The sequence below is a fragment of the Gekko japonicus genome, unplaced genomic scaffold (assembly GCF_001447785.1).
Source record: "Gekko japonicus isolate JY-2015 unplaced genomic scaffold, Gekko_japonicus_V1.1 scaffold82, whole genome shotgun sequence".
Taxonomy (NCBI): domain Eukaryota; kingdom Metazoa; phylum Chordata; class Lepidosauria; order Squamata; family Gekkonidae; genus Gekko; species Gekko japonicus.
In genome coordinates this window covers 1,521,557-1,547,022 of record NW_015174846.1, presented here as the reverse complement: position 1 = coordinate 1,547,022, position 25,466 = coordinate 1,521,557, and the positions used below count along the sequence as shown (strand labels likewise).

Below are 25,466 nucleotides of genomic sequence, written 5' to 3'. Positions count from 1 at the left end.
CAGTCTGTCTGTAACAGTAGGAAAGAGTAAAAGACCTTATGAAGAAGTGAGCAGTGACTCACGAAAGCTCATGTCCTGCCACAAATTTTGTTACTCTTTAAGGAGCTGCTGGACTCTTGCTCTTTTTTACGACTTATGTGACTAGGGCCCCAGTCACACAGAGAATTAGCTGCGCTGCAGGCTGTGGAAGGTCGGTAGTTCAGCAGTTCGAGACCCGAGTTGCCGCATGACGGAGTGAGCTCCCGTCTCTAGTTCCAGCTCCTGCCAACCTAGCAGTTCGAAAGCTAGAAATTGCAAGTAGATAAATAGGTCCCACTTCAGTGGGAAGGTAACAGCGTTCCGTGCGCCTTGTTGTTTAGTCATGCCGGCCACATGACCACGGAAACGTCTTCGGACAGTGCTGGCTCTTTGGCTTTGAAACGGAGATGAGCACCACAACCCTAGAGTCGGATTCGACGGGCTTTCGAGCAAGGGAACCTTTACCTTTAGGGACAGCTGCCGTGCGGATTTTACGGGCGCAATCACACGTGAACGTTTGGCAAGTGTCCCGGCTGCACCCGTAGGCAACCTGTGGCGCCCGGCCAAAGAAGCGGAGTGAAAAGATAGTTGCAGTATTTTCTGGGAAACGTGCAGCGCGGGCAGATGTCAGATCGTGGAAGCACTGGTATCCCGTCGCATCCGGCGCCTGTCCACATCCCACCGGATTGGTTTTTTGGAAGACTCTGTGGTATGCGCACAAACACGCATGTGCACAAACGCGGTACTGCTGCGTTGCCACACTTCACCATCACCGTGTGATCAGTGGCTGATGGCCTGAGCACGGAGCCTTGGGGAAAAGGTCTGATCGCGATACCGCGCTTCATTTCGCTCCGGAGCAGAAAGCCTCACTCCCCCCCCCCCCGGATTATCTTGCTTGTGTGACTGGGGCCTAGGTATGTCAATTGAAGTGAGGGGAATCAAGCTCCAATAGATAAACAGCTTCAAGAAATTATGTTTGGAATACTGTTTTCTGAATATTTCCAAAGTAGATATTAAAAAAACAGTAAGAGAAACAGAAGGATGTTTACAAGCACTAATAAAGATGGAAAGTATTATGCCAACAACATTCCCTATCAAAGACGTATCAAATTTTGTTGGATGTTAAGAAAAATAGCAATCCTAGTTTTGTTCACAGGAGGGGTTGGGGAACATAATTTAATAAGCATAGAGAGATGTCTCTGTTGTTGTTAGGTGAGTAATACATTCAATTTTGTCAATGGGATCGCACGTTATACCAAAATATAGACTATGTGACAGTAATCCTTGATCCAACATTAATGAAGAAAGAATTGTGCTAATCTGGTTCTAATTCTTAAATACATGTTTCTTTTCTGCAGAAAGCACTTGAGTGATCTTGCACATAACTTAGCATGAAGAAAATGAGTGTGGTAAATCTGAATAAACTGCTAGATGATTTCTCGCATATTGAAAAGGTACTGCTGTATGAAAGTAATACCAAACATTTAGTTTGCTGTGTCATTGCCATGCTAATGTGTTTATGTAGATTTATTGAAAAATTTCTTTCACTCTTTCTCTATAGAACTTTTCAGATGTTGTGTTACAGTCATGCGTACCAGAAGCCTACTAACTGTGTGCAATGGAAATGTGTGTTACCCACAATCCATCCAATATGCACAGTCACCATGAACAGAGTAGCACATATATTTACCATCCATATACACCTCAGGTTGTCAACAGACCTGGACTAGAAAATGTACATTATACCTTTAACAGAGGCATAATGTGAGAAAATGGGCAACTGGAGCTTTTGATGGCACGGCGGTAAATAACTCACTTGGTAAATAACACCCCATTAAGCCTCTATAAAAGGGATAGGACACTGTCCTCCTCTAGTTAATTGGCAACCCTACATAAAGCTTTAGTATTAAAAAAATACACAATTTTGGGGGGCCAGGGCTGTATGCACATGGTAAATATGATCATTGCTCTTGCCTATACAATACAGTGAGTGATTGTATAGGGAAGATTTTTCTCTGTTGTTCTGTGCTGTTTTTATTTGATTGTTTGTTTGTTTGTTGCGGCTTATATCCTGCCCTGCCCCACAAGCTGGCTCAGGGCAGGCCACATCATATCACAATACAGCAGCAGTTTAAAGCATTAAATAATCGTTAAGATGTTAAGATAAGTGAAAACATTAAATAATCTACATAATAATCTGAATCTCCTAACCGACAGTTCAGCAATTGATTACATACTAAAGTACACTGACCCCATGCAAGAAGGGGCAATAGATCAAGATGTATCAGGTTGACTGCTCCTGGCGGCAGTTGATATACAAGCACTGTGGGTGGCCAGTGCCGGGGAGACCAATGTTATTGGACCTCCGCTGCCTCAACCAAAGGCCTGGCAGAAATCTCAGTTTTACAGGCCCTGCAGAATTGTAACAAGTACCGCAGGGCCCTGATCTCACTTGGGAGCATGTTCCACCAAGTATGCTCCCAGTACGTCTGAACAGAACTAATATGATCACAGACAACTGTGGTTCACAATAAAGACATTTTTAAAAAATGGAAGCACAAAAGTTTTCATTTGTAATCTAAACAATTCCCAACAGAAAATATCAGAACTTCATGGAGAAAATAACCGTCTGACTCTTCAGCTGGAAAAAGCAAACAAATTACTAACCATCGGCCAATCACATGAAGAATCAGCCAAAGAAGGTGAGTCACTTGGAAGTGTTTTCCTGCATTCCTATCTCTCCTTATATATAATTGTGTTTTCGCATGGCAACATTCAATGCACTCCCAAATCAATTGGCTGACTGAACTGCCACTCAGTCGCTGTCCCATTTTCCACTGGCTGTGTTGCCTGAGTCCTGCCCACACATGCACCACCCAGCCTCTCCGTCTCAGTGTGCTGGGTGGTGACGGAGGGGCCGGACGCTCCGGCAGCCAAACGGCCATGAGGCCAAGCCTTCTACCACCCTGCCATGGAAGCTTCCTGGATAATGACCTTGGGCCAGTCTCTGCCTCACCTACCTCACAAGGCTACTGTGAGGATAAAATCCAGGAGAGGGCCCTCATGAGGGAGGAGGGCAGAGTATACCTTTTCCCCATATAAGTGAGGGAAATCATCAGACATAAAGCGCGCATTCCTTTTTGAAAGGGGCCCCTTCTCATCCCCCCCTTTATTATTGCCTTCCCCTTTGGTCATACCAGAAGCCAAGGCCGAAAGCCGCGCCTGCAATGAAGCTCGCTCACGACGGGGTCCTCCCAAGGCAGCCTCAGCTTGGCTCGCCCTCTTCCCACGTACATGCTTGGAGGTGAGCGTGGTGATGCTCCAGATAAGCCCGCCGAGCCGCGAGTTGGGCGAGCCCCTGCCGGGCCCTCCTCCTCCTGCTGTGCTGCCACTGCCTCCTGCACTGAGCGCAGCCCCCAGCTTGGCCTGCCCCAACAGGCCGGGTAGGGCGCTCAGCCTCCACTGCACCACATTCCTCATCCCTGGGCCACTGCCACCAATGCTCCAGCTCCCCTCAGCCGCCGCAGCCCTGGCAGAGAAGGCCGCAGTCTGCCCTGGCAGAGCTCGCCTGCCCGGTCAGCTGCCGCCAGTGCACGCTCACTTCCAGGCTCGTCCTGAGGAGGCCAAGGGGAGGGCCTGGTGCTCTTCGCCGTGCACTTTACTTGAGAGGAAACCCTCACGGAGCCAAGTGGGGCTTCCTTCTGAGTAGGCAGGCCGACTGGCCAGCCTACACTGGAGCGCTGAGGGAAGGAAACGGAAGGCCCGTCCTGAGGGGAAAACAGGCCATGGGCAGCCTGAGGAGATTTTCCCGCAGTCCCCAGAATGGTTTACAAATGCGTGGAGTTAAAGTTACGGTTGCCAACGCTCGGGTGGGGGCTGGAGATCTCCCGAAGCTAGAGCTAGGGTTATTTGAAATGCAAAAAAAGGGGGAGGATATTTTCCTGACCGACTGCTTCAAACAAGTGGTCATTATGACAAATCTCCTTTTAAATACCCCTACTATTACAGCTGTGGTCATTGCTACTCATCTCTCCTTATGTATAAGTCCATTTTCGAGTGGCTACATTCAATGCGCTCAATGTGGATTGCCATCATATCCTTCTAGAGCTCGTTGTATTGCTTCTACAACGAGCTTTGCGGCTAGTATTTAATAGATTTAGTATTTTGTATCATTTGTAAATGAATCTAGCATGCAACATGCAATGTCCTAATCAATATTTTATAAAAATACTGCCTTCTCTGAAGAAACATACAAAGGACAAGAGTGAAAAGACTTCTCAAACCATTATGTTTGTGTGTTTATCTGAGCACTTACATGTACAGTGGCACAAAGCTCAAGTGAATATAATTGAAAATAGGTTACAGACCATCCTCTCAAGCTTATACATATTCAAGACAAGAGGAGTGGAGGTTGGAGAAAAGAAAGACGACTAGCCTAACAATTCGAAACTCACTAATTGACTTGTTAACTGGTATTTGCATCCTTTGGGGCCAAGCTAATATTCCCTTGCTGGTGCTTTTGCCTAGATCCTCCCATCCTTTTTCCCTCACTGGACAATAGGCACACTCATGTCCACTTTCCACTCCTTCACTATAGATATACTGAATTCATTGCTAAGTAGGGTTGCTAACCTCCAGGTGGGAGCTGGAGATCCCGCAGATCTACAACTAATCTCCAGACTAAATAACTTACTATTTATTTGAAATATTATTCCACTTCTCGAGAAAATGCCTGCTTTTGAAGGTGGCACTATAACCTACTGAGGTCCCTCCCCTCCCTAAAGCCCACCCCCCCCAGGCTCCACCTTCAAATCTCCACCAGGTATTTCTGAACCCGGAGTTGGCAACTCTCCTGCTAAGTACCAGGCAACCAAGCAGGCTTTAGGGTCCCTTGCAAGATGCCCTGTGGCGGTCCCACCATGCAAGCACGTATACACGTGGGAAAGGAATGCAGTGCTTTAATGTGCCTTTAACCCCCATTAGCATTGACAAGATGCATGGGACATTAATGCGCTCCACTGTCTCTGGGTGCCTCTCACCCTTCCCTGCATGAAATAGGAGACTGCCTGGCAAGGGGATTGCAGCCTCAGGGGTTACTGAGCTGATCTCCCATTCCTGATGGACATGTAGAAGCCAGGTTGGTAGCATGCTGTCTTCCAGAATGCGGTCACTGGCAGACACCTCACTGTGCCAACCCTTGACACGTTGGTCTTGAGCAACTCTGGCCCATGCTGTGGAATTCTGGACATTTGTAAAAAGGGTCCCTAAATTGGGGAACACAATTTACTTATTAGAACATTTATATCCAGGGGTCGTTTCGTAGAAAAAGAGCTAGGGGAACTCATTAGCATAACTCATTAGCATATGCCACACCCCCTGACATCATAAGCCCTGGCAGTGGACCTGCAAGGCCGGCGGGAGTGTGAGGAAGCCCCGTGAAGGCCCTCCCTGGCCCCAGGCAGGCAGGGGTGGGGAGAGGCAGGGAGGAAGCAACTTACCCTCCCTCTCCTCCTGCCTCCTCCTGGCTGAATGAGGGCCAGAAGTGGGGCGGCCGGAAGCAGGGGGCGGGGCTTCATCATGTGCCCTGCCCCCCGCACCTCACCTGGGGAAACTGCGTTCCCCCGCGATCCCCCCCGAAATGACCTCTGTTTATATCCCACATTTCCTTATGGTTCAAGGCGGCTTACAGTAACAGAGTAAAACATTTCCAGTTAAAACTAAAAAATAAAATAGCAAATCCTAGACCCCCGCCCCAAAATAGGTGCCTGCCATTCAAACCCCCTCAAAAGCCCTCTCCACTTGCCACTTACACAGTTACCATCTGTTTCACGGCATCCACATACAGAGACCGAAAAAGCTGATGATTATCTCCTAAAAGGTTCTGCTCATGGTGTTCTAAATCAGAGGTCATTTCGGGGGGGAACGCAGTTCCCCCGGGTGAGGTACGGGGGGCGGGGCACATGACAAAGCCCCGCCCCCTGCTTCCGGCCGCCCCACTTCCGGCCCTCATTCAGCCAGGAGGAGGCAGGAGAAGAGGGAGGGTAAGTTGCTTCCTCCCTGCCTCTCCCCACCCCTGCCTGCCTGGGGCCAGGGAGGGCCTTCGCGGGGCTTCCTTGCACTCCCACCGGCCTTGCAGGTCCACCGCCGGGCCCCTCATGGGGCTCGGCAGTGGAGCTGCAAGGCCGGCACCGGCGGCTGGGACCGTTGGGGGTGGGGTGTGTGGCCTTATGACACACTTCCGGTGATGTCAGGGGGTGTGGCATATGCTAATGAGTTATGCTAATGAGTTCGCCTAGCTCTTTTTCTACGAAATGACCCCTGTTCTAAATAATGAATGTTGTGCATTAAAATACACCTTATTCTGAAGTGTTAGAGCACTTAATAAAGTTCCATCAAAACAATGTCTGCTTCTAGTTTCAAAATGACCCCAAAAAGGTTCACAGCAGTGATTTATAAAACTACAGTCAACAAACTACTTGTGCCGGAGTGCTTATGTCCAAGACTGTGCTCACCTGCTTATCAACCTGCAAAACCCGCCATAAGGTCACATTTGGTACACCTGGTACTAAATGCTTCTTTGCTCCTATGGCAAGACTGTTAATCGGGCCACCTTTTTTTTCCTGGAAAGGTCTTTAGAGCTGCAAGCAGAAATTCAGGCTCTGAAGCTTTCCTTTAGTATTCAAGGATAGTGATTTGAAAATGTTCAGCTGCTGACAGTGCAAGCCTGTGCAGCTTTACTCATAAGTAAGCCGATTTATCCAATGGGGCTTACTTCCAAAGTAAGCATTCTTAGGCCTGCAGCCTGAATCACTGGCTTTCACTTGGATTAGTTACCTGTCTAATCTGTTTAACAAAAACTTTGAATGTTTGCATTCTTTACTGGGAGAAGTGAATGCAATAATAAACATTGTCATGTCTTTTTTGTAATTGTGCCTATATTCTACTATGACATTCATATAGTAGAAAATTATTAAATATGACTGTAGATTAAAAGCAGCCCAATGGTTCTGGATTAACAAAGAAACAGAGCAATTCCATATACACTAAATATAAAAACCATCCTTTAAGTAGGTAAAACATTAGCATCTGTAGAAGCAGAAAAGAGCAAGAATCTAGTACCACCTTAGACTAACAACATTTGTGGCAGAGTATGAGCTTTCGATAAGCAGCGACTCACGAAACCTTATACCTTGCCACAACTGTTTAGTCTTTAAGGTGCTACTGGACACTTGCTCTTTTCTGCTGCTGCAGACTAACACAGCTGTCCACCCATCTTGATCTGTTTGCATCTGTGAATAGTTGAAGCATTAGCATTCAAAACTAGATTGATACTGTATAACAAAATTCACTTTTCTTAATCCCCTCCCATAGACCCCCCTCACACGGAAAATTAAATTCTTGGTTTTGGTGCTTGCTAGGCTATATTGATGGTTAGCTTGCAAACCTGTGACTGGTTAGTGCAAATGGTTTTAACAAGAGAACTGTGATGTTCCTATAATGACTGTAGATATTCACCTGCCTGAGCAATCTACCTGCAAAGGATGGGGTCTGAAACCAGTGCTCTGCACAAAAGGAGGGAAGGACAGGGGTGGGGGAGGTTTGGACAGAAGAAGACAAGAATTTAGCAATGGTACTGTAGAAAAATGCGAAGCAGTCTAGCAGGATTTACAAAACCTGAAGCAGATGCAAAGTTCACATCAGGGTTGCCCGGTTCCCCCTGGCCACCAACGGGGGATGTGGGGGATAGGGTTGCCAGATACAGGCTGAGAAACTCCTGGAGATTTGGGGATGCAGCCTGGGGAAGACAGGGGACTCAGCGGGGTACATTGCCATAGAGTCCATCCTCCAAAGCCACATTTTTTTCCAGGGGAATTGATCCCTGTAATCTGGAGATGAGCTTTAATTCTGGGGATCCCCAGGTCCCACCTGGAGGCTGGCATCCAGTGCTGGCCCACTCACTAGGCGAACTAGGCATTCGCCTAGAGCATGGGGCCATCATGGGGGCGCTGGGCCGGGGAAGCCAGGCGGCTGCCGGAGGCCCCTCCCCGGGCCCTGAAGCCAAGCCCGCTTGCGGGGAGGGCGGGGTAAAAATGTCTAAATAAATAAATAAATAAGCCATCCCAGCCAGCTGGCTTCCCTCTGTCCTGCGTGGCCTGCCTGCCCCATCGAGCGCTGAGGCGCCCCAACCCTCCGGCTCCTGATGTGCTGGCTGACTCACCCCCCAGCCTCGCTGGCTGACTCACCCCCCAGCCTCGCTGGCTGACTCACCCCCCAGCCTCGCTGGCTGACTCACCCCCCAGCCTCGCTGGCTGACTCACCCCCCAGCCTCGCTGGCTGACTCACCCCCCAGCCTCGCTGGCTGACTCACCCCCCAGCCTCGCTGGCTGACTCACCCCCCAGCCTCGCTGGCTGACTCACCCCCCAGCCTGGCTGGCTGACTCCCCCCCCCCGGGTGGCGAGGCGAGGAAGGCCAAGGAGGGAGGTGTTGGAATGGCATCACCAGGGGGGCGAGTGGGGTCTTGTGACTCTCCGCTCCACCAGAACTCTCCTGCTCTTCCTCCCACCCTCCCTCACTTCCACTAGCCTACCTGGCAGGGCCTGCCTTGGGCGCAGTGGGGGAGGGGGGGGACCAAAACACCCTTCCACCGCCCGGCCACCTCCTCTTCCCACGGCCTGGAGCTGTTCTTTGCACCAGAACCTCCGGGCAGGCGGGCTCACGAGTAGAGCGCAGCACTGGTTGCCTTCACTCCTCTTTCCGGAGCATGCTGCCCAGAGCCCCGCAATCAAGAGCAGCATCAGTGCGCGCAACCCCCGGATTAAAGGCCACAGGACTGGGCCACAGAGACATTTAGCGCCAGCCAGGGCGACATGAAAGCAGCCTCGCAATAATCCAACAGAGGGAATTTATTTCCGCCGCGGAAATTCCATGTTAGAGAAAGGGGACCCAAGAACAGGAGGATGCGCCCAGCACAACAGGATGGGAAGGGAAAGGGAAAGCAGCTCTGTGGCGGGCCCTGAGGGGAAGGCAGGGTAGGGACTAGTCTGAGTGGAATGGCGGCTTTTGGCAGGGAGATCCAGGTGGGTCGAAGACCCAGCAGGCCGGGGCCAGCCGCCCATCCGGGTGTGGTAGGGGGGAGGAGGGAGAGGCCCTCTCCTCAGCCTCCTTTGCACACCCCCTTTCCCAGCCGAGGCACCTGGGGAGCCGCCGGCAGCCTCCTCATTCCCCCCACCCGAACGGGGCGGCAGCTGGGCAATGCCCCAGGGGGGGAATGTGCCAGAACGTCGCCGCCCCTCTTCCTCCCAGAAGGAGCTGGCAGCTCCACACAACCCTCCCGCTGGGCTTTCCCCCCCCCCGCCTAAACTCCTGGCCACAGCCCTGCCTAGAGGTTGGCAACTCTGTAATTGGTGGGCGCACGGCGGGGGGGGGGGCACCAGAAGGTAGCCTCACCTTCTGGTAGGAAAAAACCTGGAGCCGGCCCTGCTGGCATCCTTAGAATACGTATTTACAATATGCCATATGAGACTTTGTATGCTTCCAAGAGGTGCTGCTCAAACAATTGCTATGTACAATATTTTATCTGACTGCATTTCAAAAACATAAATTACAGCTTATTACAGACATAATGCGTCTCAGTGCTTCAGTGCATCCAACATCAGACCAAACTCTGGACCACACACTGGCTGCTGCATTAATCCCAGCCTATTCCTCCCACCCACCTCCTTCTCCCCTTCATATGCAGAGCTGATCCAAACCTTCCTTGTTTCAGAAACCTCCTATCAAATGCCAGTTTCCCATGCCATCCAAATATGAATGCCTGGCATTTTCTTCCCCACAAAACAGGGTTCTGAGCAGGGAGGCAGTGGAAGGGAAGATGGAAACAAGCCAAGGTTGAGACTGCTACAAAAAACCCCTTTGTTTGATTGTGAAATTTGTATGCAACCGCTGCTTGGGTGAAAGGAGAACACTTAATACTATCTAATCTTAGTGGCTTTTCCTACTCAGCATGCTAAAGAAGAACCAAGTTCAGGATGTTGTTTTTTAAAATTAATTTTTAAGGGAATACAGAATGAAAAAAGGTAATAGCGGAAAATGCTTTAAAATATAATTACAAAAACACGATATTAAGGGCAATTTTACAGATATTAAGGAAATTCCTTGATCAAAATAGATGTATATATAAAAGAGTATATGGCATAATATGGCATAATGACTTAGAAATATATATGGCATAATAGCTTAAAGATGTAAATGGCATAATAGCTTTAAAAATCAGTATAACAACCTATTAGACATATTCTACCATTGTCTCATAATAAGAATCATAAAAATAATGCCTTTAATATTTCATATTAAAACTATCATATAGTATCATCATATAATATTAAACCATTCAAACGTATAACTATAGAGATTGGTTATAATAATCATAGAACACTCGCCATTTATTTTCAAATCCATCTCTTGGCTTTTGATTAATTTAAGTCAGTTATGCCATAACTGCATATTCTGGTATCTTGTCTATCCAGTTTTCAAGAGCTGGGCATCCCTTGATTTTCCACTTAGCTGCAAATACTACTCTTGCTGCAGTTAATACGATATTTGAACAATTCATGAATTGTTCCTTCTGCATTCACTGGTAGAATTCCTAGTAGCATTGTCTCTGGTGACATAACAAATTTAATATTCAATTTTTTAAAATTTCAATATGTATTTCTGTCCAATAGTTGCTAGTTATTTTGCAATACCACCACATATGGTAAAAGGTACCATCTATCTCTTTACACTTCCAACACAATCCTTTATAGTTTTTATCCATCTTCTCAATGTATTTTGGGGTAACGTACCAGCAGTAAGACATTTTATACCAATTTTCTCTAAGTGCTTGACTCACTGTAAACTTTGTATCTTTCGTCCATAGCTTTTCCCATTGCTGGAATAAAATCTCCTTCCCAAAGTTTTGTGACCATTTCACCATATAGGTCTTGACGTATTCTGTTTCTGTACCATATTGAAGAAGAAGTTTGTAGATATGTCCTAGAAGATGATATTTTTATTCAATATTATCTTTTCAAATTGGGTCAAATTCCTTAGTGTATCTCCTTCTCAATGCATATCTTCTTTAAGCCTCAATAAAAGTAAAAAATATGTTAAACACTGTATCTTTTTTCCTTCTTCATTAATAATTTGCCAAGATTTGATTTCCCCATATTTATTGATCATATCTTGATATTTTATAAAGTCATTTTTCCTCTCAGGTTTGTCATGATAAGCATCTAGTGGTGACACTAAAGGTGATATTGGGGGACTTGTATTAGGTGACCACCAATTTTTCAGCAAACTATCTCTAATAACATGGCCAATACTCATAATTTTTTTAGTTGTTTTCCCAGTTGTTTTAATCCAAAAATGTCTATGTAAGCCATCGGACAAATCCTCTGCTTCCAATTTCATCAGTCTTTCATTCAGATTTTTAATCCAGTCAGAAATCCAAACCAGGCAGTACAGCTTGATATTAGGGACCACTAGTCCTCCTCTTTTTTTCCATCTTGTAAAGCTGGAGCGCATGTAAGACAGCCTTAAACTGCAAGTATCCCTTTCTTAATTATTTATTTAACTTATATCCCGCCCTAACCCACGGATAGGCTCAGGGCGGCTCACAACATAATGAAAACAATAAAAAGCAAGATATAAAAACAGTTAACAGTTAAAACAAGATGGCATTAAACAGAAGTAATCCAACGTCTTCTGTGACATTTTAACAGGCGATGGTAGATGGCCTGATTTATAACAGTTTTTAATCAGATGGTGGGAGGTACCTAAAATGTAGTGCTCCACCAATGATCAACAGTGTCTCGGAGGCATTGGGCGGGTACCAAAGGCAATAAGTACAAACAGTACGAAGTACTTAAAAAGGTGAGCCCTCAAAATTAATCACAGCTATATTTTTCACTGAAGGTCGATGCCTAGATTATAGCTTTGTAAAATAAACACTGATCTTAGTGATCTGCAAATTCGAAGATTGGCTGGATATAAATTGCAGGTGGGAAAGAAATTATAACTTTCATCCCTTGAAGCATTCTTCAAATGACAGAGCAGAACAGAACAGCTTATAAATCACAGATCGTTTTGGTAGAAATGGAGCATTATTTGTTAGGCTGTCTCAACAGTAATTCAAAGACTTTACCTGTAAAGAAGAAGAATGGTATGAAAGCACAGATGGATTAGTTTAACAGAATTTACTGTGCGCTATCGCTTTGCAGACTTCCTTAGGGATGGGCAGTATACAGAATGAATAGGCAGTGTTTATTAACAGTGCAGGGAAAACTTTGAATGTCAAGATTCATTTTCTTGGAGTATGTTTTAAGCACAGAAGTTTTCTATGTGTATAATATGTATTAAATAGCTAACAATAAGCTCTTCTAGCCAAATCCATTTCACATATTAATTACATATCATTAATTATAGCACACCGAAGAATACACGTTAAAAAGATAGTCTGTCATTCATAAGAGTTTGTTCACCCCCAAATCTGACATTCTGTGAGCATATACAAAGTATGCTAATTTGACTGCTAAACTCATTTTTCAGATCTTATTAAATCATTATAATCTTGATGCTTTATTAGAAATTTTAACAGCAGTCAGCAGATTTATAACACTGAAATGTTCTTTGATTCCTGAGTATATAAAAAAGAAGTTATTAACCACCATGCATTAATAATCTCCAGGACCTATGTATTCCAATCTGGCGCTGGCCTTGCAAGCAGTTTGGAAACTATATCAGATGCAAATGAACAGGCTGCTCTCCATCCCAGCATCAAGAGCCTGCATGGTGGGGACCAGAGGGAGAAATGGAGTCAATGGATCTTTTCATAGGAGACCCAGACAGCTATCCCATTCATGGAAATGTTTGGTCGCATTCTCATGCAACTGGGGATGGAAGCAATGAGGAGGGGAAATGGGGCTTTATTATGTCTTGTGGTATTCTGATAGGTCATGTGGTAGGTTTCCTTCAGCCCTATCTAAAGCGGTGTTTTGCATTTTGATATTTTAGGAAGATAAAAAGACCATTTTGTTTCAAAGCTACCTGGCAAATATGAGAATACCAGAGGTCCATCTTGTGTTCATTATATGAAATTGCAAGCACTTTTAAATGCAACTCGATTTTTAAAAAACAAAAACAACCTTTTAAAAATACAGCTGTTATACTGGTTGTTAAATAGCAGGCACGGTAAATGCAAAAACAATGCTTAAAAAACTTGGAAGATGCAACAGGTAGAGGCCCAGCAACCAGAAAAACATTTTTACAAATTACTCAAAAGAATGCCCATTCTCAGACAGGATCATTTTAAATGCTTTGACAGATCTGTATAAGAAATAATTACAGCAATTTTTTTTAAAAAAAATAATCTTATTTCTGTCTGGCTTTTTAAAAGAATGTGCTGCACTTCAGAATGTGATTAAGGGCCTCCAACAAGCTATTGAAAACCAGCATCATTTGAGAGGTAATAAAACAGCCGTGTGTTTAGCCAGCTGTATTGTTGTTAGATAACTGTGCTATTATTATTATTAATGTATTGAGGGGCTGCCTCTATTGTGTGTTACACAACATTTGGAACAGGTCTTCCAGAATAAATCTGTCACAGTTTGGGGAGGAGAGGGGTGGGCTGACCTGGCATGGCACTCTAGAGATCGATCTAGAAGTGTCGTGGTGGGAGACCTGCCATTAGTATCCTGATCCTCCTTCCTTTCTTCCAGTAAAATATAACCATTGGAGCAGCAGTGTAAGGAAGGGAACGCTTAACTCTTTTCCCATGGACCATTTCCCCAGTCTTTGCCCCAAGCTGCACTCTTAGCCACAAACTGATCTATAACACATGGGGAAAAATTGCACACACGCCTTCTGGCTTGCCATTATTTCCATCAACGTTACCACTTTCTAACATTGTTTTTCAGTGAATATTTTAAAGAACTTGTTTGGAGAGTCATGTTGGACTTCCTAGATCACAACCAGCCTGGCCACAGAAGGTGTGCAATTTCCCTTGTGTCTGTACTGATTTGCATCAGCAAAAAGTACTAGTAAGGATGTCCACAGAACTGTTTAGGGGCATAGGGATGCCAGCCTCCAGGTATGGCCTGGGGATCCCCCAGAATTACAGCTCATCTCCAGACTAAATAGATCAGTTCCCCTGGAGAAAATGACAGCTCTGGAGGGTGGACTCTACGGCATGGTACCCCACTGAGTTCCCTGTCCTCCCCAGGCTTTATACCCAAATCTCCAGGAGTTTCCCAGCCTGCATCTGGCAACCCTACCCCCACATCTCCCGCCGGTGGTCAGGGGGGACCTAGGAGCCCTAGGCATGGAGCATCAGGGGTTCTTCCCCTTGTGGCCATGTCAGTATTGTTTGCTTGCAAAGTCATTTGTAGAAGGAAGATCCCATTTGGAACGGGGGGAGGGGTTTGTCACAGAATCCAGCATTACACAGAAATAATGAATGGTGATTAGAAGTACCGAAGACATTCCAAAGTTCCTGGTACGTCCTTCTTCAGGCCTCCTGTGTTTAATTATATTGACCCTGTAAAATGTTGGGGAAGTCTCAGACTGGAATCCCAGAAGCCAGGCTCCAGTGCTTTACCATCAGCAACACCAGTAACCAGTAGCCTGTGAGAGCCTTGTGAGATCTGTGTTTCAGGGTTGCCATATATATATAGTCTGCAATCACACACACTAAATAATCCACTTTCAACCCACTTTCAAATTGGATGTTGCCAGTTCACACAGGCCCAATCTGCGTCTAGCATTTGACCTGCTGTTTTACCAAACCCACGCTGGAACTTTGATTGATCGTTGGATTTTATGGCAGTGTCCAGACTGCATGCTGCTTTCAGTTTGATCTCTTGGTTTTATGGTAGCCGTCTGCACAGATTTATGGCTGTTTTATGGCCATTCAGGGGTGACTGCAGGCAGTTCGGCCTCGGCCCAGAGTATTTGAATGTGGTTTTGAACTGCATCTTTTTCCCCTCCAGTGTGGGTTTGGTAAAAGAGCAGAGCAAATGCTAGATGCAGATTGGGCCACAGTAAAATCCAGTTGGAAAGTGCATTGAAAGTGGATTATGTAGCGTGTGTGACTGGAATACAGTTTTGCCTATATGCCCAGTCAATTGACTCAAGGATGCCTTCCAAGTGGCAGCATCAGCTCAGTCTGCTAATCTTATCTCGAGGGCCAGTCCCTTCCCACCAGTCTATTAAAGTGCTGTCACTCAACGCTTACTCTTAGGGGCAAGCAATGTCTCTGCTTATTGCCCAGCAGGCTGCCCAGCTCCTGTTACCTTTGGCACCCTACTTGGTACCTGAACTTTGCCTGAACCTGTTCCCTCCCTCTCCCTCTGGTCCCTGGATACTGCATGGCACCTAGGACTTGATTCATACTTGGTGTCCCTCTGTAAATACCTGTATTAGGCACCAATGGGTCAATAAGAACACAGAGGAAGCTGCCTCATACTGAATCAGACCCTTGGTCCATCAAGGCCAGTATTGTCTACTCAGACTGGCAGAAGCTCTCCAGGATTTTAGGATGAGGCATTTCACATCCCCCACAATCTGATCCTCACTGGAGATGCTGGGGATTGAATCTGGGACCTTCTGCAGGCCAAGCAGATGCTCTACTGCTGAGCCACAGCCCCTCTCCATAACTCCCTCCGCATATGTCCCCTGGCCCCCAAAACCCACCAGCTAGAAAATATTCTTCAGTATGGCCTGATGAGCCTTAGCACTTAATGTCTTCCATCTATGTGGCAGTTCAAAAAGGCAAGTTCTATTATGTAGTTCATACATTTTTTAAAACATAAAATCATTTGGAGCTGCGTGTTGCAGATCTGATTTTTAAGATTATTTTCTTCACACAGATGAAAATGAGAGACTGAAGAACACAGCCTGCATGTTAGAAGAGAAAGTAAAGGCCTGCGAACAGGTAGGAATGTTCACTGTTGTGTTTGTATTGGGCTTCTTTTTGTAGGAAATCAACGGTGCAATATTATTTCCATGCAAAGGTTGTCTTTTTATGATAAGTTGTTATTGGCATCATTCTCATTATTGCTCTCATTGTCATTAGAAATCATCGCTAGCGACTTGAATATAAGCAGATTTGATTATGTTAAAAGTTAAAGTTCTCAGCCTTGGTTGAGGCTCAACATCTGTCATCACACCCATCCCAAACACTTGTTTGTGTGCATCATCTACCAAGAAGGTCATAGTTATACCCATACAATGTGTATTGTGACATAGCACTAGTAGAGGTGCTGTCACAACCTCTGTTGGGCTCATTGTACTTACCTGCACAATAAGAATGAATCATAAGTTTTGAGGGGGAAGGTCATACTAGGGTTGCCAAATCCTTTGTACTCACCGGTGGCGGACTCTCTTGGCTCCAGGAGTTGCTGCGGGACCCGTGCACGCACGCCACCTGCACGTCACAGGAAGTGACGCACGACTTAGAGCACGTTGGGGGCGTGGCCCCGATCGGCAGAGGGAAAACCGGGGTTCCCCCCGGGGCCCGATTCCGCGGCGGCGGAAATCGGGCCTCCAAAGCAGGGGTTTACCCGCCACCCGCCCCCACTTGGCAGCCCTAGGTCATACTCAGAAATAGATCACGAATACTGCATGCAGGAAATTCACTCATAGTGAAAAGGGTTGGCCTCAGCTCCTGGAAAAGAGTCAGTGAGCTGGCTTGTGTAAGGTAGCTTTATGTCTTCTAACCTTGTTTTAATCGTTCTCTGCAGTTACACTTTGATGGAGTTCATTGCAAGTTGTACACAGCAAACAGGTTCAGCCAAAGTGTCTGAGGGTATAATTAGATGTAATGCCAAGAGATCGATTATTGAATCTTCCACAGTTGTTTTTTTAAGCTAAGAGTCTCAGGGAAGGCAAAATGGATTGGGGCTACGGTGGTGGTGGTGATGGTAGGGCGAATCCTTCAGGGGAAAACATACAGATACCTGCGAATTTTCTCCTACAGGCCAAATAACAGTTCGGGTGAGGGTGTGATTTCAGTCAGGACAACCGTGGGTAGAAAAAGGTTACATCCCCCCCTATCACTGTAGCCCCAATTCAGTTAAGGTGCTCCCCTTTGACTACTATTAACTTTAAAAAACTACAAGGGTCAAGGGTTCTAATCAGAGATTGTTTGGCCTTTACTCCCATTGACAATTGGACTGTGGCATGGCTGTAGTGGAACTGTGCAGTGGGAAATGGCTGTAGTGGAACTAGGGTTGCCAGCTGGCTTGGGAAACTCCTGGATATTTAGGGATGGTGAGAGGAAGCACATGAGCAGGGTGCAGTGCCACAGATTTCACCTTTTAAAGCAGCCTTTTCTCCCCAGGGGAGCTGAGCTTTGTCATCTGGAGATCAGTTCTAATTCCAGGAGATCTCCAGGCTTTACCTGGAGGTTGGCAACCCAGAGCGGAACAATGCAGCCCTTATTCAATTATGGTGTTCTTTCATCACTCAACTACATGTCCAACTGATAGTGCCAACACATTTCTTTTCACGTTCTTTCAAAGCTGCCAACAACTAGAAAGCACTTATTCAATGTTATGAGCTGCGTGCTGGTAAACAAACCTCTCCAGAGGCCTACTCAACAGGAAAGATCAGGAGTATGAACTTGCCCTAACTTAGCTTAAAGTAATCCAATTCTTCCAACTAAGCTGTTTTGGGGATAAGGGCTATACTATCCCTCCTTTCTGGAGGATGCTTCAGTCCTAGATCCCTTCCAGTCTGGCTTTCGCCCGGGTCATGGGACAGAGATGGCATTGGTCGCCCTGACTGACGACCTCCATAGGCATCTGGATCGAGGTGGTGTGGCGGCATTGCTGTTCTTAGATCTTTCGGCCGTGTTTGATACAGTCGACCATCAGCTGCTGGCCCACTGCCTCGCCGACGTGGGGATTCAGGGGCTTGTCCTTCAGTGGTTTGCCTCGTTCCTGCAAGGTCGGGGACAAAGGGTGACGATAAGGGATCAGCAGTCCCAGAGGCTCCCTCTTGAGTGTGGGGTGCCTCAGGGGGCGGTACTGTCCCCGATGTTATTCAACATCTATATGCGCCCCCTTGCCCAGATTGCCCGGAGTTTTGGCCTTGGGTGTCATCAATATGCGGATGACACCCAGCTCTATCTAATGCTGGGCGGCTGGTCGAACTCCGACCCAGATGACCTTCATCGGGCATTACAAGCTGTGGCTGATTGCCTCAGACTGAGTCAATTGAAACTAAACCCAGCAAAGACGGAGGTCCTGGGCCTAGGTTGGGTCAGTTCGGTGTTGGGGCTCCCTCTCCTGGCCTTCGATGGGGCACCTTTGGTGCCAGTGTCGAGGGTTAGGAGTTTGGGAGTGCTCCTGGACTCCTCTTTATTGATGGAGGCCCAGGTGGCAGCCCCTGTCAAGTCAGCCTTTTACCATCTTCGGCTAGCGCGGCAGTTGGTTCCTTTCCTTGACTGCAAGGACTTTGCCACAGTGATCCATGCGACGGTCACCTTGAGGATGGACTACTGCAACGCTCTCTACATGGGGCTGCCTCTGTCGCAAATTCGGAAGCTGCAGCTAGTGCAGAATGCAGCAGCCAGGCTGTTGATGGGTCTCACTAGGCGGGACCACATCCAGCCGATGCTGAAGGCTCTGCACTGGCTGCCTATAGCATACCGGATTCGCTTCAAAGTGCTGGTTCTTACCAATAAAGCCCTTCATGGCCAGGGTCCAGCGTACCTAAGGGACCGCCTTTCCCCATATGTTCCCCCAAGAGCATTACGGTCAGGGGCACAACACCTTTTGGTTGTTCCAGGCCCCAAGGACATCAAGTTGGCCGCAGCCAGGGCTTTCTCAGCGGTGGCTCCTGTCTGGTGGAATGAGCTCCCAGAGCAGGTTCGGGTCCTGCAGGACCTGGCACAGTTTCGCATGGCCTGCAAGATGGAGCTCTTCCGCCAGGCTTTCGCATAGGAGCCGCTGCCGCCACTGGACCACCACCGAGCTGCCATCTTCGACGGTGGATTCGATCTGGATCTGAGCTGGCCCTGGGAAGACGACCAGATGACCTGAAGAACTGGTCATGAAGGGACGATAGTAATAGATTCCTGAACTTATGCTGGCGGGTTAGGCCGGTCAATAGAACCCCATCTTGGACCGATAAGAACTAATATCAAGAGCACCGGCACTTTGGTGGGAGGGATTGTTTTATTCTGTTTTTAGTTGTTCAATTATGGCATATGCCTCTTTTGTTAGCCACCCTGAGCCCGTTTGGGGAGGGCAGGATATAAATCTAATAAATAAATAAATGAAGATTTGAGACTGGGTCTTGCCCAAGGCCTCCAGAGGACTCATGGCTTACAAATGGGGATGTCAGCCTCCAGGTTATGTTAATCTTAATATGGTAGGTAGGGAAATTTCGTGACTGCAGATACCTTTCAAAGCCTATTGTTCCAAACCATTGTTTAAACAAATTCACAGGAATATAAAAGTCAGATTGACAGACTCATGAAAGAAACTGAAAGCAAGGAAGAGGAGCACAGGCTTGAACAAAAGAAAACTCACTGCGAAATGAACAAAAGACGTAAGTAAGCACAATACACGTACACTGCATTTGAGATACACGGAAATTTGTCACATCCAAAGCAAGGGGAAAAAATGTGGCCTGGCACTGTTCTTTCAAAAAGTTTGGTGGGGGTTTTTTGCTTATGAAGAAGCTGCTGGGAACAAGTCTAAACGTGACAGAATGACCCTAGTTTGTTCATGTGTCTGCCCCACTAATGTATAAAGGATGTGAGATCAATCAAAAGGGAGTGTGTGTAAAGGGTGTGTGAGTCTGCTCTTCCCCTTACTTTCTCATGAGCCATTGTCCCAGGCATTTCCCCCCACTTTGGGTATATGAACTGATTCAAGAGAAAAAAAAAACCTTCCGGTACTAAAGAAGTATGATGAAGCTTGGATATATAAACCTGTAGGCCTTGAAACAGAGATTGGGCATATCGTCCCTGTTGTGTCCGCTGACCGGCACTAGGGCCAGCGATTACCCCAGAGCTTGACTCTGGGAGAACAATAGGGACTAGGCTCCTAGTCCCTCCACTGGGGGAGCTAATGGGAACCGGGGTGGGAGATTCAAACCCACCAACGGGACCCAGGGTTTTGTCCCAGGGGTGTATATAGTTGGCCAGCCAGCCGTTAGTCCCTTGTCTTGTTGTGTACCAATAAAGCGTGCTATGCACTATGCCAGTCTTTGTCTTTCGTACATGCGGCAAACCCACTACACAATACTCCCACATTGGCTTCCCCTTCCACATAAACTGGGATTGGTGGTGGAAAGTGCTGTCAAGTTGCACCCAATCTATGGTGACCAATGCTCCCTCTAAGCTGTGGAGTCTTGTGAGCAAAAATTCTACTTTGTGAGCTACTGGCATTAAAGTTGTGAGCGAGCAATTTGGCTACTGCATAGATTAGTTTGCTCTGGAGCCGTCCTTCCTGAGCTAAGACAAAAATCTGTGAGCCGGAAGCTAAAAAACAGTGAGCTAGCTCATACTAACTCAGCTTAGAAGAAACACTGATGGTGTACCCATTGGGTTTTCAAGGCAAGAGGCGAATAGAGGTGGTTTGCCATTGCATGCCTCTGTGAAACAACCCTGGACTTCTTTGGTGGTCTCCCACCCAGGTACCGACGAGGGCCAACCATGCTTTGCTTCCAGGATTGGGCTAGCCTAGGCCGTTCAGGTCAGGGCTAAAATTTACAGTAGCTACAGAAAGATTCCAACTTGTTTTGGACCAAAATGGCTCTTTTTGTAGCAGGAACTCCTTTGCATATTAGGCCACACACCCCTAATGTAGCCAATCCTCCAAGAGCTTACAGAGCTCTTCTTACAGGAGCTACTGTAAGCTCTTGGAGGATTGGCTACATTAGGGGTGTGTCGCTTAATATGCAAAGGAGTTCCTGCTACAAAAAGACCCCTGCATGTTTAAGCAATGTATTAGTCCAGTTCTGCAAACACAAAATTCTGAAGGGGGTCTTTTCATTTTAAAAATAATAATAGTCTCTTTGTTAAAAAAAAATGAACAGATCGCATTCACAGCTATTTATCGCATTAGAATCTCCTTGGGTTATCCAATGAATGCCGCGACAGTTAAGTGCCATGCTGTTGTCATTATTTTTATCAGTTGAAACGAAAGAGGAAGAACACAAACAACTAATAGAAAAGAAAGATCTGGAGATCTTAGAATTAACCAGGCAACTGAGAGTTCAAGAGAAGGAAAAACAGAATGAGATCATCAAATTACAAATAGAGGTACATGCTAGAAACTAATAGTGTTCTTGCTAAATGAAAAATAGAGGAAGAAACCAATGCCCACATGGCAGAAACCTTGTGTTGTATATCATCTGTAGTACTCTGAATTTCACTGACATGCACAGGATTCCTCCAGTAGTGTTGGAAGTGAAGGACTTTGCACTGTGTCTTAGCCTCAGACTTCAAAGAGGGACTATAGAGAGCCAGAGAGATAGATAGGTCAGGACCCTGTGCATCCTTCCTTTCTGCTGCTCTGCTGCTACCCCTTTGATAAGTAGATTGCTACTCTCAAGGAATCCTCCTTCCTTCCAGCTAACACCTTCTCTCTTCTCCATCTTTCTTCCATGAGAGCAGGACATGTTCCCTGCAGCTCCATCCATCCTAGTTAGTTATGACTAGATTAGAATCTTCCCTCTTTCTATCCTACCTATAATAGAGTTCCTTAAAATAAAGGGTTCGTATTAACTTGGTAAGACAAAAAGGCTCAGTGTGAATTTTATTTCCTCAGCAGCAAACACACACCAGGTAATTCCGCTGTGCCATGTTCCTTGAGCAATCTGTAACTTCTGTCAAAGAGATCCCATGGAGTGGCCAGTTTACTCTTGAGTGTGTTCTGGTTATGTCAAGGAGAACCTCTCAGGAGGTCTGAGAGGCTTGAATATACCCGATCCTGAACCTCTAGAGAGAGCTGAAACTGACAAAAGAGGCTCTGGTTTGTAGTAATACTTTCTTCAGACATGCAGATGTTCTTGCACTATGAAGTTCTTGTGGGCACTTAGGCTTGGGTGCATTATCTCCCTATATATCAACTTGGGCAGTGTTGACATTTGCAAACCTGCGTACAAGAGATTTTTTTTCAGAATCAGGTTGCGAGCTGATAGTTTGGCCATGGAACAAAGTATTCGCTATTTGATTTGTTAGATTTGAGTCCCGTAGCAGCTAGAGAACAAGATTTTTTTGGGGGGGGGGAATAAGCTCTCAAGAGTCAAAGCTCTCTTTCAAGAGCGTATACCCCAAAAATCTTGTTGATCTCAAAACCACTACTGGACTCTTAATCTAGTTGTTCTACTGCAGACCAACATGTCTACCTTTTGAAACTATTTTATTTGAAGGCTCAAGAGGCTATTTGTGAAAAAGATTTTTGGGTTTGGTCTTTAAATGAGTATGCAAAAACAGCCCATGTGGACTTCCAAAATACTTAGAAAAGGTATATTTGGCCTAGTGTTCTGAAAAAGGGACAAGTCTCCTTCTGTAGACTCACCCATCAACTACAGTGAGCCTAACAGCTGCTTTTGAAAGTCTTCTCCTTCATTCATTTAGGTTCATTTAGGCTCTTGGCCTGCCAGCAGAAGTGTAGAAGCAACCTTCTCTGGTAAAGTTCTGAGAACTCTGCCCCGCTGTTTTATTTCAGCAAGGTTTCTCTGGTGGAGTTCTGACTACTTTGATCTTTGTTTTGAATCCAAGGCAAAATTGGCTGTTAGGTACAGATCATTTCTGTGCTTTTGATGCAATTCTGAGCTTTGAAATGAGGTATCAATTTTATCAATCCATCTGTAATAGCCTTGCATTGGGTTTTGTTTACATCCACTGTCATTCATGGGACTTGATTCTTTAATAATTGCTTAAATCGCAGGTGTCATTGAGCTGTTTGTCCTTCTCCATTATATTTCTCAGACAGCAGTAAATAGAGAGACCAAAATATTTCCATTGAAGCGTTTTGCTTTCTTCTGCCTTGCCTAATGGAAATAGGTTTTTACTCATACATTGAGTGCTTCAACATACTATCCTGTGTTTTGTTAGATGTTGGAAAGGTCTTGCCAGGACCTTGGTAGATTTCATCATTTTTTTTCAGATGTGAAGTACAATCCCCCCATGATTTTCCGCCCCAGTATGCAGGGATGTTTCCTCATAGGGTTTATCAATATATTAACATTTTTATTTCAGTTTGATGCTAAACTGACACAGCTTCAGAACAGAACACCCAAATCGCATCCCGATCCAAGAGCATTACCTCAAAACATCTACAGACAGGTATGTGTTTTCCAACCCTTTCTATGCTTGCCAAGCGTTGGTCTGTATGTATCATCAGACAACGTACAGAAGTGCCATTCTGCTTTGACTATTAATGATGTGGTGTACCATACTTAATATGTACCAATAACCAGGGGTCGTTTCGTAGAAAAAGAGCTAGGGGAACTCATTAGCATAATTCATTAGCATATGCCGCACCCCCTGACATCACCGGAAGTGTGTCATAAGGCCACACACCCTGACATCACCAGAAGTGTGTCATAAGACCACACACCCCGCCCCTAACGGTCCCGGCTGCCGACCATGCAGCTCCACTGCCGAGCTGCATGAGGGGCCCGGCGGTGGACCTGCAAGGCCGGCGGGAGTGCAAGGAAGCCCCGCAAAGGCCCTCCCTGGCCCCAGGCAGGCAGGGGTGGGGGGAGGCAGGGAGGAAGCAACTTACCCTCCCTCTTCTCCTGCCTCCTCCTGGCTGAATGAGGGCCAGAAGCGGGGCGGCCGGAAGCAGGGGGCGGGGCTTCGTCATGCGCCCCGCCCCCCATACCTCACCCAGGGGAACTGCGATCCCCCACGATCCCCCCCTAAATGACCTCTGCCAATAACAAAGCCTCCTCTGTGAAGGACAACAAATCACCCCAATCCAGTGATTTTTGTTTGTGTGTGGAGGAGAATAGCAGTGTACTACTTGAAGGGGAGAGTGGCAAAGAGTTTCTCAGTCCATTTCAAAAGAGGGAGCCTACCCAAACGTTTGACGCTGAAATTAAAGGGGGTCACTGTGCACACATGGATCTCCAGATAAGGGCAATGGAGTCTGCAATCTTCATCCAGTGTACAGTGGTCATCTCGAGTGCTTTCTGCTTATTGCTCTTACATCATCAGAAAAAGCCAAAAAGTGTTGTGTCTCTATAAAATTACTTGGAAGACTGTCAGTATTAGCCTAAGCAGTCACACACCCTTCTAAGCCAATTGACTTTGATGAACTACGAAAGATACAACACTGCTTAGGATGGCACTGTGTATGTAACCACTGTTTAACCAAGAGTTTTTGGAATGGCCTTTGGACATATTACGAAACTATACAAGCCACGACTTAGTTGAGACAGTGGCTGCTAAAAACTGCCAGGTGTTATTACAACGGTCTTGCCCTCGTTTGGACCAGTTCCATGTCATAGTTTAGCCTGGCAGGTACATGTCATGGTCTTACTTTATTCATAAGATATGGTATTTTCAAATAATTTCTAGTATTTTTCAATGGCAGAGGCACTTCCACTGCATTTACTTTATCTCAGTTTTGGGGTCTTAATGGGCCACAACCCTATTTGCTTGAATTCATATAGAAGCTTCAGCACTTTCAGGAAGAGAAAAACAAGGAAATTGAAGTTCTCCGCAACACCATCAGAGACTTAGAACAGCGGCTCGGCAAGGGTCAAGATGTCCGCCCAAAACGATGGTAGATTTGAGAACGACTCGGAAACAGTATCAGACAAATGGGAAGCGATGTTCATTGATGAAGACACACACAATTGCCATCTTTTCCATTTATTAAAAATTCCCTTATCATTTCCACCACAAGCATAAAGTCCACTTATATTCCAAACTTCCTTCATGCTTACAAAGCACTTGCCATAAAAGAACTCAAGTTTTGTAGGAGCTGATTTCCCTATTAAACCATCAATAACTACAGCAAGCACATTCTAAGCAAATTCCCTCTTGGTTGAATATTTTCTTTCATCTCTGAATCCTTCAGGTCAACACAAAATTCAGTTCATTTCAGAAATATAAAGCGCTATAACAAAACAGAGTATTTAGCTACCGAGATAAAGAGATGTTACGTAAGTTTTAATAATCAGTTATAAAAGGAGTTGACATTGGGCTCTTGTTGTAACAAACCACAGATCAACAGAAATGGTGGATGGCTATACTGGTTCTTACATCTGATCAACAGAAATGTTTTTAGCCCTCATCCTTTAATGCGATCTGCCTGCCCCATACTATCCCACTCCCCCCACTCCTCACCCCAAGTCCTAATGACTGGGATACTTAGCTTCAGTGGGGCTGCTTGTGAGTAAGCAATTTTAGAAACATGGTTACTTTCTGCACACAGGC

At 46.0% G+C, this 25,466-nt stretch overlaps 1 protein-coding gene across 1 annotated transcript; it reads left to right on the top strand.

Annotated features, from left to right (window-relative positions):
- Positions 1-1,409: 1,409 nt before the first annotated feature.
- CCDC152 (coiled-coil domain containing 152) lies at positions 1,410-24,814 on the top strand. Its single transcript, XM_015424463.1, has 8 exons — positions 1,410-1,472; positions 2,615-2,720; positions 13,455-13,523; positions 15,925-15,989; positions 19,510-19,612; positions 21,205-21,332; positions 23,277-23,363; positions 24,698-24,814. The coding sequence occupies exons 1-8, from the start codon at positions 1,410-1,412 to the stop codon at positions 24,812-24,814; spliced, it is 738 nt and encodes a 245-aa protein (XP_015279949.1).
- Positions 24,815-25,466: the final 652 nt, after the last annotated feature.

Excerpts from the sequence above, each read along its gene's own strand:
- CCDC152 (XM_015424463.1), top strand. The coding sequence starts at position 1,410 with ATGAAGAAAATGAGTGTGGTAAATCTGAATAAACTGCTAGATGATTTC. Across the intron at positions 1,473-2,614 it reads ATTTCTCGCATATTGAAAAG|AAAATATCAGAACTTCATGG; the intron begins GTACTGCTGTAT and ends AATTCCCAACAG. Across the intron at positions 2,721-13,454 it reads TGAAGAATCAGCCAAAGAAG|AATGTGCTGCACTTCAGAAT; the intron begins GTGAGTCACTTG and ends GCTTTTTAAAAG.